The sequence below is a fragment of the Prionailurus bengalensis genome, chromosome A3, assembly GCF_016509475.1.
Source record: "Prionailurus bengalensis isolate Pbe53 chromosome A3, Fcat_Pben_1.1_paternal_pri, whole genome shotgun sequence".
NCBI classification, from domain to species: domain Eukaryota; kingdom Metazoa; phylum Chordata; class Mammalia; order Carnivora; family Felidae; genus Prionailurus; species Prionailurus bengalensis.
Genome location: NC_057354.1, coordinates 25941498 through 25958797, shown reverse-complemented (window position 1 = coordinate 25958797; position 17300 = coordinate 25941498). Strand labels below are relative to the sequence as shown.

General features: G+C 52.3%; 1 protein-coding gene across 1 annotated transcript; it reads left to right on the top strand.

Moving 5' to 3' along the window:
- On the top strand, positions 1-12506 carry BPIFB6 (BPI fold containing family B member 6). Its single transcript, XM_043553262.1, is given in 16 exon segments — positions 1-97; positions 1431-1530; positions 2574-2678; positions 3150-3299; positions 3458-3521; positions 3959-4019; positions 4816-4907; positions 5698-5874; positions 6918-6971; positions 7596-7656; positions 7659-7768; positions 8521-8588; positions 9981-10026; positions 10889-10952; positions 11612-11688; positions 12300-12506. Coding segments are annotated over 16 exon segments (1365 nt in total). The 3' UTR covers positions 12339-12506.
- Positions 12507-17300: the final 4794 nt, after the last annotated feature.

Below are 17300 nucleotides of genomic sequence, written 5' to 3'. Positions count from 1 at the left end.
ATGCTGCGGATCCTGTTTCTGGCACTCTGTGGCCTGCTGACCCACACACGAGCTGACCCCGGGGCACTGCTGCGGCTGGGCCTGGACATCATGAACCGCGGTAAGCTGGCGGGCCCGGGGCCGGGGCTGAGGGGCAGGTAGCGATCACTCATGTTTGCATGGCCGTGAACACCCTATGAGCCTCAAAACAAAGTGAGCAGCAATGATATTACTCTGCCATCTTACAGAGGAGGAAACTGAGGCCCAGAGAAAATGGGGTGACTTGGCCCAGGTCCCTCCACAAGTTGGAGGCAGAACAGGAAATCCTGCTTCCCCGGAGCCTCTCCTGGCCCCGACTGCAGGGCTGGTGGCCTAAGAGGGCTGTGGAGAAGACAGACGTGAGCCAAATCCCAGCTCAGCTACCGATTTGCTGTGTGACCTCAGGCGAAGTGTTACTGCTCCGCGTTACTGTTTGCTCATCTGTAAATATATAATGTAAAGAAATGTAAAATAGGGTGACTGGTCCTTACTTGGGCAGATGAAATGAAATGTGAGATTAAAACCTCCTGGAGGGGCTTTAGTGAAACTTACTTCCCACCTCCCAGCTCCATGACTTTGAGGGAAATGAAGTCGCACGGAGGTGCAAAGAGGTGGTGACATCTCTCCCGGCTCCGTGTTCGTCCCCTCTCTGGGAATCGGCCTATGACCCTTGTGCAGGTGTTTGTTTCTGGCATCGTGGCATTCAGGGTTGGGGCCTCCTGGCCTGGGGAACCAGCAGAATCTGCATCTTTAACAAGCTGTCAGACGAGTTCCCTAGTCCCCCGGCTTTGAGAGTGGCTGGGCCACGGGATAAGGTCATCACTCTGGCTTGGGGTTTAGGGCCCCCTCTTGATATGCCCTCCCCCCGCCCCCCGCAAACTGTTCTAGTCTCTGTCATGCCCCTCCCCACCCTCCAGCCATGTTGGGTTTCTCACCCTTGCCTCACCCTGCCACCTTCTTCCCTGCTTCTCTACCTTTGCATTTTGTATGCCCACTGCCGGCAGTGGCCTCCTTTACCTCTTTGCTTCCTGGTGAAAATTCCTATCTTTCCTGCTCCTATCAGGACCAATTGAGATGGCACCGCCTCCTGGAAGCCTTCCCCAGCTCTTCTCTATTGGTGCAAACTCCTCCTGTGGTTCCTCCAGCTGCCCCAGTGTATTATGGCTCTTGTCACTTGTTACTGTTGTTGCTGGCAACTGTCTCCCCTGTGAGGCTGGAGGAGGACAGGGGTCAGGCATGATTCCTCTCTGGGTCTCTGGATCACCCAGCCCAGGGTGGGGCACAGTGACTCTGGGCACAGAGTGGTGTCACTTGTGAGTGGTCTGTGCCTGGGATGCCTGAGAGGTTGGCCCAGGGCAGGAAAGTAGCGGGGAGACCAGCTAAGTGTCTCTCTGGATACCCCCCTTTTCCAGAGGTACAGAGTGCCATGGATGAGAGCCATATCCTGGAGCAGATGGCAGCTGAGGCGGGCAAGAAGCGGCCGGGAATGAAACCCATCAAGGGCATCACCAAGTGAGCAGGGGAAGGGCTTTGGGGGTGGCAGGGAGAGGGTGGTGGGGAATGCTGTGCCCAGGACCTGAGAAGGCAGGAGGGAGAGCTGGGGCAGGGCCTGGGGCCTCTGCCCTGCTTTGCCGGTGGCTTGCTATGTGACCCTGGGTAAGTCACTGCTCCTACCTGGGCCTCGTCATCCACTGGAGACAATTCCTGCCTCTTGTGAGCATTGGGAGGAGGAAGTAAGGTTGAGAAGTCAAATCCCAGCTCCCTGCATGCAGCCGGGACTCACTGAATGCACGTGAAATTGAAGGAAAATTTCTCAAATGACAGAGCCAGAAAGGTATCAACCACCATCTAATGATGAGGCAAATTGGTTCCATTGCAAGTGCTCGGTGGGATCGATTGGTAGGGGCTGCCTGGAATGAGGTGCTGGGGAGGGTGGGCTCTGTGGCACAGACTGTGATCAATTAGCAATGTCTGCCAAGAGCTCAGGAATGGAGGGGAGGATTAGGCGGGGGGGCCATGTCTTTGTTATCCTGGATCTCGACTGGTGGTTTTCAGCCAGGGGCATTTTGCCTCCAAGGGACATTCGGCAATGTCTGGAAACATTTTTGATTATCGCGACTTGTTGGAGAGGGTAGGCAGAGGTGCATATGGTGCCTCCAGGGGTGGAAGCCAGGGATGCAGCTAACCATCCTGCAAGGCATAGGTCAGCCCCCCACAGCAAAGAATTATTCTGCTCACATGTCAACGGTGCCACTGTTGAAAAGCCCTGATCCAGGCAAACCTCCCCATTTTGCCAGTGGGGAAACTGAGGCCCACCAAGGGAAAGGGTGCAGCCCCAGATCACCCGGCCAAGTCGTACACAAGTACTTCTGTGTACAAACTGGTTCGTGTCCAGCCCTTACGTTTCTCAATGGCCCCACCAGGCAGGCTTCTCCCTATGACATGGGATGAGGGGATTCACGCAAGACTTCCCCAGCCAGGGGGTGGAGGAGTGGGTTAAGAGCCTGGCTCTCACCTGCCTGGTTTCATTGCTGTGGATGTCTGTTGCCTCCCAGTCTGAAGGTGAAGGATGTGCAGCTGCCTGTCATCACACTGAGCTTCCTACCTGGGGTGGGCATCTTCCAGTGTGTGTCCACTGGCATGACCATCACTGGCAAGAGGTGAGTACAGCAGAGGAGGGTGGGAGGGAAGGGAGATGCCTCGTCTTACTCTTACATGTACATGTATTGCATACCTACTGGGAGCCACCTGGGCACTGTGGTCTGAGATTGTGCATGTTGGGTTCCTGCATTTGATGGGAACCAGACTTGAGCACAGACGATCACAGACTCAGTGACTAGCCTAGGACAGAGGAAGCACTGGCAGCGTGAGGGGAATCAGAAAAGGCTTTGAGGAAGATAATGATAGCTGAGTAGGGTTTTGAAGGATGTGTAGGAGGTTACCAAAGCAAGAGGGAACAGGAGAGACCCATTTTGTGACCTTGGGCAAATCCATCTTCTTTTCTATCCTGTGGGGGTGGTGCCTCTCCCTTTCCTCCTCCCAGAGCTGCTGAGACTGAGGGCAAAGAAGAGACAGGGAGAGTGGCCACAGTGGCAAAGATGCCCATGATGCCTGCTTGCCCTCTCCTCCAGCTTCATAGGTGGGAACATGGAGATCATCGTGGTTCTGAACATCACAGCCACCAACCGGCTTCTGCAGGATGAGAAAACGGGTCTCCCCACGTTCAAGAGTGAGGGCTGTGAGGTCATCCTGGTCAGCGTGAAGACCAACCTGCCTAGCAAGTGAGGGGCTCTGTGGCTGGGGAGGAAGTTGGGGTCCACGCTACCACCCCTGCCCAGCTTCCCACTTCCCGAGCCACTGCACTTCCCCAGTTGTGTCCCTGAATGTCCTGTGCCTAATTTCCTGCCATCTGTGCCCTGTCCCCATCCTCTGCGTCCAGCATGCTGCCTAAGGTTGTCAACAAGTTCCTGGACAGCACCCTACACAAAGTGCTTCCTAGCCTGGTGAGTACCAGGGCAAGTGTCAACCCACATCCATAGGCATGCTCAGACCATGGTGAGCACGTTTTCCCTTGGCTGTGACCCTGACTGACTGACGGTAGCTGAGGAGGATTCTGAGGCTGTTGGTGTCTCTAGTGATGTCTGCCATGAGCACAGAAGGAGAAAATGGCAGACTACATACCACAGCCCCCCCGCCCCGCCTCCATTACTCATTCCTCTCATTGGGGAATGAGTCTACTGATTTTCAGGCTGTGGTCAGGAGCTCTGGATTCTAGTCCAGGTTCTGCCATTGATTTTCCATGTGATGTGTAGACTCGGTTTCCCCTTCAGCCCTTGTCCCTCCAGGGCTCTTGGGTCTCCCCATGGAGTACCATTCAGCTGTGAGAAGTGAGGCCTTCCATGCAGGGGCCCCCTCAGCCCAGTACCTTCTCTGCTTCCAGATGTGTCCAGCCATCGACGCGGTCCTGGTGTATGTGAACAGGAAGTGGGCCAACCTGAATGGTGGGTAGCCCTAGCCATGCTCGCTCACACATGGGGACATCAGGATGGCTGGACTTTGAGGCCCCCGTTCTCCATTCAAGCATCTGCTCTAAGCCCAGGCTTGGGAGTGAGGAGGTCTAAGGTCATGGTGTCCCTCCATCTGCCTACTGTCCAGATGGGAGGCCTGAGGCCCTGAGGGACTCTGGGCTTTTTGTCTCCGCCTTCCATCCAGTGTTCTACCCCTCACCCCCTAGACTCCAAGAACAGCAGCTATCGTAGGCTCATCCACAAAGCCTACACCCTGAATAGTAATCCTATAGTGGTGACCTCTAACTCTTTCCTTTGTCGAGGGGATTTACTACCTCTGTTTTCTCAGGATTCATAGGGTTCGCTAGTCAGGTGAGAGGAGAGCCCAATGGCTGGGCCTGAAGAAAACTGGCTCGTGTGCTCAGTAGTGTGGCCTGGAGCAAATCATTTCATTCCTCTGAGCCTCAGTTTTCTCGTCTGTAAAACAGAGCCAATAATCCTAATCACGCCAGTCTATTGTGGGAACTGAGCCACAACACCCCTCGGGAACTCTCAAGCTCTGTGCCTGCAGAGAGGTGTGTGGGAGGAGGATTTCCAGACCAGCCACCACGGCCTCCCTCCTACAGATGGAATTACTAAGACCCCGAGAGGCTCAAGTAACTTGCCTTGGGTCACACAGAGGGCAAGGGTTCCTGGCACCCAGGCCAGCTCAGGTGGCAGCTGACTGGTGCCAGCCTCTATGGCTTGCCTGCAGTTGATGCCTCTCTGAGTAGAACCTCCTTTTGCACAGCTCCCATGCCCATGGGCCAGATGGGCATCGTCAAATATGTCCTGACATCCATGCCAACCACCACAGCCAACTATCTCCAAGTAGCCTTCAGTGTAAGTGCCAGGGGGCCACCAGGGGACAGGGCTCTCACCAGCCTGCCTCTGCCAGGGGAGGCGGCTGGACTGGGTTGTGGAGGGTGCGAGGGCTCCTCGGGCCCTGGCAGACCAGGCCGCCATGAAAGTGTTCCCCCAAACTGAAACCTTCTCCCTCTATCTGCTCTCAACACGAACCCTTAGTCCTGAGCTGACTTCCAGGACTGCTGACCCCACACATGCACCTTCTCCGAGGCTGTCTGCTTCTCCCAATGAGTGGCCCACCCAGTTGTACAGATGGGAACACTGGGGCCCAGGGAGGAGGCAGGACTTGGTTAGGGTCTCACTGTAAGCTGGTGGCAGAGTTGGGTCCTCACTCAGGTCTCCAGATCTCCAGGTGACTAGGTGAGATGCCTCTTCCAGGAATGGGAAGAAAAATCCCGCAATGTCATCTCCCTGTGAAGTCTCCCTCCAGTGTGGTTCTTCCAGGCCCCACGTTGTTTGCTATTTACCTCTTCTGAGAATACACAGAAAGCAGGTCTGTATCAATGAGTGTTCCAACTGGTCAGTCAGACTAAATGAAGTTACTTAAGCAATCCCATCAGCAACCACCATCGATTAGTGACTGGTTCCCTTATCCTCACAGGCCTCAGTTTGCCCATCTGTACACTGGGAGGGTAGCCTGCTCTTGGCTCTCCCATCTAGGGACTTGCCAACTTGGAGGCTGATTTAGTTTTGAGGGCAGAGCCTTGCCTGCAGCCATAGTTCTTCATGGCCAAGGCTAAGCATGTCTCTCCCCGCTGTCCCACAGCCTGTGGTGCAGCAGCAAGAGGGCAACACCATCCAGCTTGCTGATGCCGGGGAGGCCCTCGAGTTCCCTGAGGGCTATGCTGAAGGCTCTTCACAGCTGCTGCTCTCGGCCACCTTCCTCACCACAGAGCTTGCCCTTCTGCAGAAGTCCTTTAATGTGAATGTCCAGGATATGAAGGTGAGTTGCCCTGTAATGACAGTCCTTGCCCGGTGTGTCTATTCTGAGAATTATCCTGGGGCCGTGGGCAACACCAAGACTGGGAGATGCCAGGACTGATCTGGGTTTCTATCATCAGTTTGCCCCAAAACCTACCATCTCTCTGTCCATGTAACCACCATCTACTCATCTATCCTTCCAACTGTTGACACAGCCGGGTATATATCCATCAACCTACAACTCTCATATACTGGCCATTCATCCACCTTCTTTTTATCCAGTCATCAGCTACTCATTCATTCATCTCGCTATCATATATTCATGCTGTAGACTCTAGCCTTCCAGCTAGTATCCATCCACCCTTTATGCCATCCATACCTAGAACAGGGTCTGGTACTACTGAGTGAGTCCACGTATCTGACCTTGGTCACCCAAACACCCATCTATCCACCCAACTCTCCATTATTCATCCTCCTACTCATCTATCCATTCATCCGTCATCACTGATCGAGGCATTCATCCCCCCATCCATGTAACCACCATCCATCCATGTACCTTCTCATCCATCCTCCCACCAATCAATCCATTCATCATCCATTCTCCCACCTGTTTATCAGACCATTCCACATCTTCATATCCACTCTCCTCCCATACGTCATTCCTTTCATCCTTCCATCCACCCCCCACCGTCCATCTATTATTCATTCTCCTACATAAGTGTTCATCCATCCATCCATGCATCCATTCAGCATTCATTTGTTTATCCATTTCCCATTCATCTATCCATCCACAAAGCTGTCCACCCACCCCCTCTCATACATCACATCCATCCATCTGTCTGCCACTTTTTCATCCAACATTTTCTCAGCATCTGACATTACGCTAAGAGCCATGGGCATTGGGATGTATAAGCCACAGTCTGGGATAGCCAGGGTCTCCTTATCTACTTAATCACAGAGTAATAAAGTTATGATGAAGGGAACCTCAGAGGGCATACTTTATAGAGTCTGTTAGGAAGGGTGGGGGAGGGCTTTAGTAGCCCTAACCTTGATTTTGTTTTGTAGATTGGTAAGCTGCCCCCACAAACCACTAAGACACTGGCTGGCTTCATCCCTAAAGTGAGTGCCCTGACTTGCCATGACCACCATGCCTACTTGGCCTTGTTTTCCAGTTGAAGGGACAAGGGATTTGAGAGGCATCTTTTCTTTTTTTTCTTAAAATTTTTTTTTGTTTAATGTTTATTTTTGAGAGAGACAGAGTGCAAGTCGGGGGTGGAGGGGGAGGCAGAGAGAGAGGGAGATACAGAAGCTGAAGCAGACTCCAGGCTCTGAGCTGTCAGCACAGAACCCAATGCAGGGCTTGAACTCGTGAACTGTGAGATTATGACCTGAGCTGAAGTCAGACACTTAACTGACTGAACTGCCCAGGCACCCTTGGGAGGCAGCTTTTCAAGGCCACATTTCCCTTGACTGATGTGGAATCATCCCAACGTCTCCATAAAGTGCTCTTTGGGTCCAGCATAGAAGCAGCTCAGGTTTTGTGAGATTTACTTTCTATGTCCAATAAGAAATAGCCAGATTGTCTGTTTTGTTTATTTCCTGATAGACACATTCCAGCCCTTGCATGCCATGTTTCCTGTGTCCAAGGTACAAATCGCCTTATTTCAGGAGGGACTCCTGGTTTCAACTGAAGCCACCAGTCTGAGGTGGCATTCCCTGAGGAGAATTTCCTGCTTTCTGTAGGTAGCTAAGGCCTATCCCAAGCCGAAGCCCTTGGTGACCCAGATCAGGATAAACAAGCCCCCAAGGTCACCATGAAGACAGGCAAGAGCCTGCTGCACCTCCATGGCACCCTGGAGATGTTTGCTGCTCGGAGGCGAGGGAAGGCTCCTGTATCCCTCTTTCTCCTGGAAACTGTGAGTAGAATCTGTTCCCCATTTAGGCCCAGCCTTGTGGCTATTCAAGACTGGAGTGTAGGATCTTAGTTAATAGCCAAGTAATGGATTGAAGAATCCTTAATTACTGTCATTTATGTGATCCTAACCTCCTGGGAACTGTCACCTGGCATCTGATCCTTGGCTCTGCCACTAAACCTTTGAATGGCTAGAAAGATGAACAAACTGAGGCCAAGAGTTCAGTCCTTCCTTTCTCTCTCCTTCCTCTCTCCTTTTGTTCTCCCCCCCTACCTCCCCCTCCCCATCTTCATTAGCATCTACAAAGGCAGAGAAGGGCTCACCCAGGGGATTATGGGAAGATCCCAAATCTAGCTGAGGAAATCACAGAGGACTTCCCAGAGGAGGTGATGCCTGAGCTGTGTTTTGAAGGTTGAGCAGGAGCTGGCCAGGGAAAGGGTTGATGCTGGGGAGGCTGGTGACGGAGGGCACTCCAGGTAGAGATCACAGGATGTTCAAAGGCTGAAACAATAGTGCGGTGTGCACAAGGACCTACAAATGTGCTAGGTATTCTGAGAGTCTTGTCCTGGGGCAGCTACAGAGAAGATAAGGAGCCTGGGCTGGGGGCAAGGGGAGACTACTGGATTCGGTTCCTGCAGATAAGATGGGCAGAGAGGAAGACCTCTACTTTGTTAAGGCAATGGTACTGGGAAGGTGGGGCCCCTGGTTTTACCACAGCCTTCTCCCTGCTTTTGTCCCCACCCACCACCCACCAGCACTTCAACCTGAAAATCCAGTACTCAGTTCGTGAGGACCGGCTGCTGATGGTCACCTCTCTGGACAGGTAGGAGTCTGCTGCCTGTGCCGGTGTCCCTGTACTCCCACGTGGGCATTACCACCAGTGCTTGGTTTTCTGCTCCATAGTCTCCCACTGGTCCATCCAGCATGGCCCACACTGCCAGGCTGCTCTGGTCACTACCCCTGTCCTAAAATCCTCACTAGCTTGTTACCTGCATGATCTTTTCTCAAATCTTAGGCTGGCCCTCAAGTCCTTTCTCAAATTCTCCCACCAGTGCTCCCACTAGGGTCTTGCACAGCACGCCTGATCATGGGTCCATGTCCCCTTTTCCCTTAATAGGCTTTTCCCTGTGCCACTTCAAATGCCTCCTCCTGGAAGCCTGTCATGCTAGCAACAGCTAACATTTATATGGGAGCAGTGGCTACGTATATTATACTCACTATCCTACTTCAGCATCCTAGTTTTCCATCTAGTTACTCATTAATTTTTATATTTGTCTTAATCTTTGATCTGACTTGTATTCAGCCAGGATTCTTTCAGAGACAATTTCAACTTAACTGGCTTAAGCCCAAAAGGGAATCTTTGGGCTCACGTGATTGGAGACTCTAGGGGTAGATCTTAATTTCAGGCATGGCTAGATCTTAGGTGCCCAAAGTCCTCAGGATCTCCCTCCTCCCTTGGCCTTTGCTGTCCACTTTGTTGGCTATATTCTCAGGCAGCCTCTCCCCGCCGGGTGGTGGCAAAGAGGCCAACAACAAAAGAGGCCTGTTGTCCAATAGTTCTAACTAAATTACCAAGGCTGCTTCTCATTGGTTTAGCGTGGACCACATGGCCAATCCTAAACTAATCACTGACACCAGAGATGGAATGCTCTGATGGGCCGGGTCTGGGTCATGTGCTCACGCTGCAACTCTGTAGGCCTTGGAATGAGACTGGAAAATGGAGGGTCTGCTACTGGAATAAAGAATAGAATTTGGGAAGATAAAGCCCCCAGACGACCATCACGTGGCCTGTTCTGGTGCCATTATGTATTAGTGCTTATTGGAGGCTGTGCAGGGAAGGAGGTCACGTGAAGGGTCCTAATCTTGTGCCCTGCAAGGATCTGGAGCTGACTGGTTGGGCAGCAAACCTCTGCATACCTGGCCTTGGGCAGGAGCAATAGATGTGACTGGGGGTCCCAGAGTGAAGAGTCAGGACCGATGAGATGAGGAAGTGATTTGAGCTGTGGCAAATAATATGGGCTATAATGAAAGGTGATGAGTGCCCCGTCATAGGTAGTATCCAAGCAGAGGCTTATGAGCACCTGGTCTGAAGGCTGTACAGGGACTTCTGCCTCAGAGAGGGGTTGTGGGTATTTGTGGTCCCCTTTATCCATGGCCAGTGGCAGTGGCTCTGACTGTGCTGCCTGCTCCTTGTCCCCCTCAACACCCCATGCAGATTACTGAGCCTATCACGGGAGTCCTCCTCGATTGGTGCCTTCAGTGTAAGTATCTCAAGTTCTTCTGCCTGACCTGGTGTTGGGGCAAGACTGTGCCTATTCTCCCTCGGCACTGCGGGGACGGGCCCTGAAATGGAGGCAGAGTGAATAGACCGACCCCTGTGGGGCTTGGGGCAGCTGACGTGCTGTGTGACCCTGGGAGAGTCACTTAGCCTCTCTGAGTCCATCACCTTTTCTGGATAGATTCTGGACATCTCCCTGGATTGGTTTTAATAACACTGTCATGCATAGCAGCAGCCTGAGGCTGGCTCGGTTGGCCCGGCTGTCATTTTTATTAGTCTTTGTAGCCTCAGAGCCCAAGATGGAACCTGAGCAGCTGGTCAACAATAACAACAGCACTTGTTGAGTCCTCACTCTGCTCTGGGCTGTACCCAAACTCGCCGAATCCCTGTGCATAGGTGCTATTACATTCCACTTTCACAGGTGGGGAAACTGAGGTACAGAGTGGTGGTGAGTGAATGACTGATTGAAACTACTGAGTTTTCTGTAGGAGCAAAATGAAGTCCACAGGTCACCCACGGTGTCTTGAATTCCTCCTGCACTATGACCCCAGGCCCATATGTCACTCAACAGGGACCAAGTGGAGGTATAGGGCATCAGCCTACAGTTAAGCAGGGTCCAGCCCAGTTTTGACGGTAGGTGGACAAATTATTTGATGTCTCTAATATTCATTCCTGTGGTCCCCACACCCAGTCGAAGTGAGGGCTGTGAAAATCTGAGCATCAGATTTTCCTACTTCAACATCCACTTTTCCATCCAGTTACTCACACTGGATGAATTGAATTGAATTGAAGTGAAGTGAAGTGAACGATGGATGTGAATATTCCCTCTCCTCTCTCACCCCCAGGAGAAGGAGTTGACTGGCTTCATCACTGATTATCTCCAAGAGGCGTATGTCCCAGTCGTCAATGGTGAGGGCTCCTGTGGGCTTTGATTTTGCTGGTTGTTAAGAAGCACTGTAAGCAGGAAGGGATGCCACCTGGGTGCTCTCAAGGCCCTTTCACTGACCCCAGATAAGGGAGGCTAAAAGGGAGTGAATAGTCACTGCTGAGTCTTTGAGGCTGATGTAGTCTATTTTTTTTTAATGTTTATTTATTTTTGAGACAGAGAGAGACAGAGCATGAATGGGGGAGGGGCAGAGAGAGAGGGAGACACAGGATCGGAAGCAGGCTCCAGGCTCTGAGCCATCAGCCCAGAGCCTGACGCAGGGCTCGAACTCACGGACCGTGAGATTGTGACCTGAGCTGAAGTCGGACGCTCAACCGACTGAGCCACCCAGGCGCCCCAAGGCTGATGTAGTCTAATGTCACCTACCTGGGGACAAAGGCCCCTCCCACAACTTGGGACCCTTGGCCCTTCATCCTATGCCATGGGTCTGATCTTGACCCAGGCCTGGGGTATAAATACAAGGTGGTGAGGCTTATGTGCTCTGTGCCTGTGCGGCTGGCAGACGTCATCCATCACTCACCGTGCTGTTTCCCACTACCCTGTTCCAGACAGCCAAGGAGTGGCTTTAAGGAGTAGTCAGCTACAGAGCAGTGGCTGAAATGACTCTTACTGTGTTTCTCAGATGTGCTCCAAGTTGGGTTCCCACTTCCAGACTTGCTGGACATAGATTACAACCTGGCGGAGCTGGACATAGTAGAGGTGAGGAAAGGAGCTGAGAAAAGCCGTGTCAGTCAACACGTTTGGCCAATGAATCAGGAGCAAAAGCCTTCCTCTCTCAGCCTGAGGGGAGGAGGCTTGAGGAGGGTAGTGGCCATCAGTACGATCCTGCCACTCCCTTGAGCAAGACCCTGCCCCTCAGGACTTGGGCCCCCTTTGGCCAGGGGCTCCCCAGGAGGCAACCTGGATTCTGTTGTCTTCCTTCTCCGTCACCTCGGGCAAATTACTTCACTTTTCTCTATGCCTCCGTGTTTCCGTGGATAATAGGGGTGTACCCACCTCAGAGAGCTATTGAGATAGTTCACCTAAAGGCATACAGTAAGTGCTTAATAAATACCAGCTTTACGTTACATGCCAAGTATTCTGCTTGGAGCATTAAATCTACATTTTTCTCACTTGATCTCTCCACTCCGAGAGGGAGGGATGCTGTCCCCACCTGACCGTTGAGAAAACTGACACCCGTAGACACGAAGGGCCACAGGCGGGTCTAATTTAGCCTCTGCTCCTGGCTTCCATTTCCTGGCCATGAGCCCGACCGGTCCTATCCCCTGCCACGGCCACTCATCCCCACCTGGCCCTTTGCCTCCTGCCAGAATGCCTTGGTGCTGGTGCTCGACTTGAAGCTGGACTGACGGGGGCAGGGTCTGCCCGCATGCCACTGACCGCCTGTGCCCTCTGGAGGAGCCCCCGATTGGAGCCGGTGGCCCCTTCCCACCAGTGGACCCCTCCTTTGAAGAGGAGTAAGCGGGGCAGGCCGGGCTGGGCCTTGTCAATAAACAGGAGAAAGATCCTCACAAACATCTGATGGTTTGATCTCTTTATTTGTAATAAATTGACGTCTGCCTTTTCTTCCCCCTCCGTGGGTTTTGGGGTATCAGACCAGCTTGGAGTCCGAGGGATGCTGGTCACGGCCTTGGGGGGGCAGGCACGGGCTCCCTCATGAAAACCTGCTGAATGCCATGCTCTGGCTTTACTTGTACTATCTCATTTCATCCACACAATAACCCTATGAGAGAAGGGCAACCATTGCCATTCCCACTTTACAGACGAGGAAGTTGAGGCACAGGGCCAGCTCCCTTTACCAGGTCACACAGTTTAGCAAATAGCAAAACTCTTCGCAGCCCGTCTCATCTACTTGCCCCAAATCTTATCTTGAGGGTGGCTCTGACGACAGGGAGCCTGCAGAAGCCCAGTGTGTTCCCAGCTCTCCTGTGTCACCCTCTCCGATCCTCACAACAATTAAGGGAGGTGAGGACTGTACCTATTTCACAGATGAGGAGACTGAGGCTCAGAGAAGTAGAACTACTAGCCCAGTGCCACCTGGCAAGTCAAAGGCCAGGGCTCGAATTGGAATTTGGGCTCTCGAGCCCGTCTGTCTGGGTTCAAATCCTGGCTCTGCCTCCTTGCTGCTGTGTGCCCTGGGCAAGTCACTTCTCTCTCTGTTTTCTCACCTGGAAAATAGGAATGATGACGGTACTAATTTCTGCAGCATTGTCGTGAGGATTAAATGAATCAAGCGATGAAAAGTTCTTGTGCACACAGTAAGTGCTCAATAAGCGCTCAGCACAGATGAGTTTTTGAGGCCGAAAGAGATGTGAACAGGTGTGTCTGGTCAGGGTCGGGGAAGGGGTGCTAACTGTGCAAAACCAAGCACCAGCTTGTGTGTTTTCAAGCCCCCGTCAGTGTGTGAAGAGCCCACGGGTGGGGGCAGTTTGAGCCGTGTGTGCAGACGGGAAGGTCCGTTTGTAGAGGTTTGCGTGTGAAAAGGCCTCCGGTGTCCTGTCCACCCATGTCTGTGGGTCTGTGCCGGGGGCATTTCCGCGTCTCACAGACAACACTCATGGAGGGATTGGCTCCCAATATTTGTCATATCATCTCTCCCGAGACTGGCACTGATCCTAGTCTCCAAATCGACTCCCCTTAATAGCAAATGTGGGACACTTCAATTTACACAAGGCAATAGGCCAAGCATATTTCAATTAAAAATAAAGAAATAAAGGAGCATCTGGGTGGCTCAGTCGATTAAGTGTCCGACTCGATTTCCGCTCAGGTTGTGATCTCCCAGTTTGTGATATCAAGCCCCACGTCGGGCTCTGTGCTGCCAGCACGGAGCTGCTTGGGATTCTCTCTCTCTCTCTCTCTCTCTCTGCTTCTCCCCCACTCGTGCTCCCTCTTAAAAATAAATAAATAAACACTTTTAAAAAAGATATTAAAAAATAAAGGAAGAAAAAATAAAAGAAAATGTAGTTTATACATAATAAAGTGAACAATGCACTTTAAAACAAGTGTCTTCTATACGGACCCTCAAAATCAGTGTCTTTTGCTAGAAGGTAAAAAAAAAAAATCCGTAACTTTGAAAAAAAAATGTACATGAGGGGAGATTGGTTGGTACTCTAGTCCTGGAAATTACTGGGGTGGTGGCCATGTGTCTGTATCTCTCGGTGTTGGTGCATGCGTCCGTTAGAATGTCTCTATCCCCCCTCTTGGGGATGAGTCTTTGTATGTGGGGGGTCTGGGTGGGTCTGTGACGGTGGGGGGTCCATGTCTGGGCACACATAGGTGTCTGTGGGTGGTATGGTGTGGCCAGAGTCTGGTCAGGAGGCCAGCACCCCCGGAGCCTGTGGGGCCTGGACAGGTCCATCCTGTCCCATCCTGGCCCCGACCCATGCCTGCCACAGAGGAGGGAGGAGGGAGAGGAGAGGGGAGGGAGGAGAGGGGGTCCTCCCTGGCCCAGGCCCAGACGCCAGGGCTGTGTCTCCTTGTCTCCTGCCGCAGGCCTAATCCCATCACCCACCGTTTCCCCAGCGCTGGGACAATGGCAGCATTGAGGCAGGCCTGGCAGATACAGAGGCCTGTGTGATCCAGGGGTGGCTGATACTCTTCCCTGGATATGCCAGAGACGCCCCTTCCCCTCCCCCAGTCCCGCCCTTGGATGTGCATACGGTACGCTCGTGGCCACCGGAGCCTCGCTGCCACCTTCCCCAGGCCCATGCTCAGGTGGAGAAACCAAGGCACAGATCTGTGCGAGTCAGGAGACCTGGGCTCTCACCTTGGTATGACCAGGGGCACGTTGTGTGTGCCAGCTCCTCTCTGGACCTCAGTCTTCCCAACTGGGAAATGAGAGAGGGGTCAGATGCTCTCACCTCCACTCTGATTTCAACATTATTTGAGTGGTCAGTTACCCTGGGCAGACATGGGGGCCGGGCTGGCAAGGGGAGCCCGGTGCTGTGACCCCACCCCCTGGGAAGGTAACGATGGAGGTTCTCTACCCATGTGCATGGCTCACCTTCCAAGACTCTCCCAGCCCAGCCCTAGATGAGGAAGTGGAAGCTCAGAGGGGTGAAGTGAGCAGCCCAAGGGCACACGTGTGTGTGAATGGGACGTGAAGCCTGTCTGCCCGAGTGTGAGTCTCCTCCTTCCTCCGCACACCACACTCAGTAGCAGGATGCATCATCCTCCTTTAAAGAAACAAAGTCCAGAGAAGGTGTGTGATTGGCTCAAGGTCACAGCGAGAGAAGGAAGCAGGTCTTTGATTCAGGTTGTTGTTGTTCTTTAATGTTTATTTTTGAGAGACAGAGAAAGAGAGAGCGCAAGTAGGGGAGGGGCAGAGAGAGAGGGAGACACAGAATCAGAAGCAGGCTCCAGGCTCTGAGCTGTCAGCACAGAGCCCGACATGCGGCTTAAACTCACAAACGGTGAGATCATGACCTGAGCCGAAACCAAGAGTCAGACGCTTAACTGACTGAACCACCCAGGCACCCCTAAAGTTGATTTTTAAAGAGTGATGTGATTGAGTAACCTGGCTCGGCGTCTGAAGTCATCAGGATGAACATTGTACAGGCAGGGGTTCTGAGATTATGCGGTGAATGAGGCAAATACTATTCCACCTTCCCATCTCACCAGGCAGCGGCTCAGGGCTCCATGCAGGAGACAGACCTACAAACACCCAGAAACAAGGCGACAGCCCTACAGGTCACAGACTCTAACAGAGGGAATCCCAGGGGGCTGTGGGATCACAGCCAGCTTGGGGGTCAGGAAGGCTTCCCGGAGGAGGGGATGCCTAAGCCAGTTCCCGGAGAAGAATGGCACACAAAAGCCTAAGACCCTACGTCCGTCCATACAGTAGCCTGTAGGGCCCCATCGTGTCCTCGGCCATATGCTCCCCACTGCCCTTTGACCGCACAGGCCTCCCTGGTGTTCCTGGAACACAGTATCGCAGCCCTTTCTTCTTGCCCTTCTCTGTGCCTGGTGGGCTCTTCCCCAGACATCCTGGGCCCACTCCCTCTCTTCCTGCAGGTCAAAAGTCATGCCTGCTCCGGTACAAGCCCTCCTCTGACCACCATATTGAAAATTGCATCCCACCCCTGCTGTATTTTTGTCATAGCCTCTGACTTACTGTATCACGGGTTTATCTGTTTCCTCCAGGGCTGCACTGTCCGATAGGGTGGCAATATCCCTAAAAGACAATTGAGCACTTGAAATGTGGTGAGTCTAAAGTCGGTGTGCTGTTGGTAGATTTTATAGATATACTATGAGAAAAGATTATAAATCATCCCATCAATAATCTTATACTGATTAAGTGTTAAATGATAGTATTTTGGATATATTGGGTTAAATAAACTGTACTATTAAAATTAGTGGACTTCAGGGCACCTGGGTGGCTCAGTTGGTTAAGCAGCTGACTTCGGCTCAGGTCACGATCTCGCGGTCCGTGAGTTCGAGCCCTGCGTCGGGCTCTGTGCTGATAGCTCGGAGCCTGGAGCCTGCTTCAGATTCTGTGTCTCCCTCTCTCTCTAACCCGCCCCCGTTCATGCTCTGTCTCTGTCTCAAAAATAAATAAACGTTAAAAAACTTAAAAAACAATAAAATTAGTGGACTTGTATGTTTTTACTTTTTTAAAAAATGTGAGGGTGCCCAGGTGGCTCAGTTGGTTGAGTGTCCAACTTCAGCTCAGGTCATGATCTCGAGGTTCGTGAGCTCGAGCCCCACATCGGGCTCGCTGCTGTCAGCGCAGAGCCCTCTTTAGATCCTCAGTCTCCCTCTCTCTCTGCCCCTCCCCCACCCCCGGCTCATACTCACTCTCTCAGAAATGAATACTTATTTTTAAAAATGTGGGGGCGCCTGGGTGGCGCAGTCGGTTAAGCGTCCGACTTCAGCCAGGTCACGATCTCGCGGTCCGTGAGTTCGAGCCCCGCGTCGGGCTCTGGGCCGGTGGCTCCGAGCCTGGAGCCTGTTTCCGATTCTGTGTCTCCCTCTCTCTCTGCCCCTCCCCCGTTCATGCTCTGTCTCTCTCTGTCCCAAAAATAAATAAAAAACGTTGAAAAAAAAATGTGGCTACTAGAACATTTAAAATTGCCTTGTATTTCTATCGGTCATCTCCTTCAGGGGTGGGGATTTGTTTCTCCTGTTTATTGCTGTATCCCCAGCACCTAAAAAGTAGTAGTTACTCCACAAATGCCTGCTGAAGAATGTATGAATGAATGGATGAGTGAATGGATGGATGGACGGTTGGATGGATGAATGAATGATGGATGATGGATGATGGATGATGGATGAGTGGATGAATGAATGAATTTCTCTCCACCATCATTGGC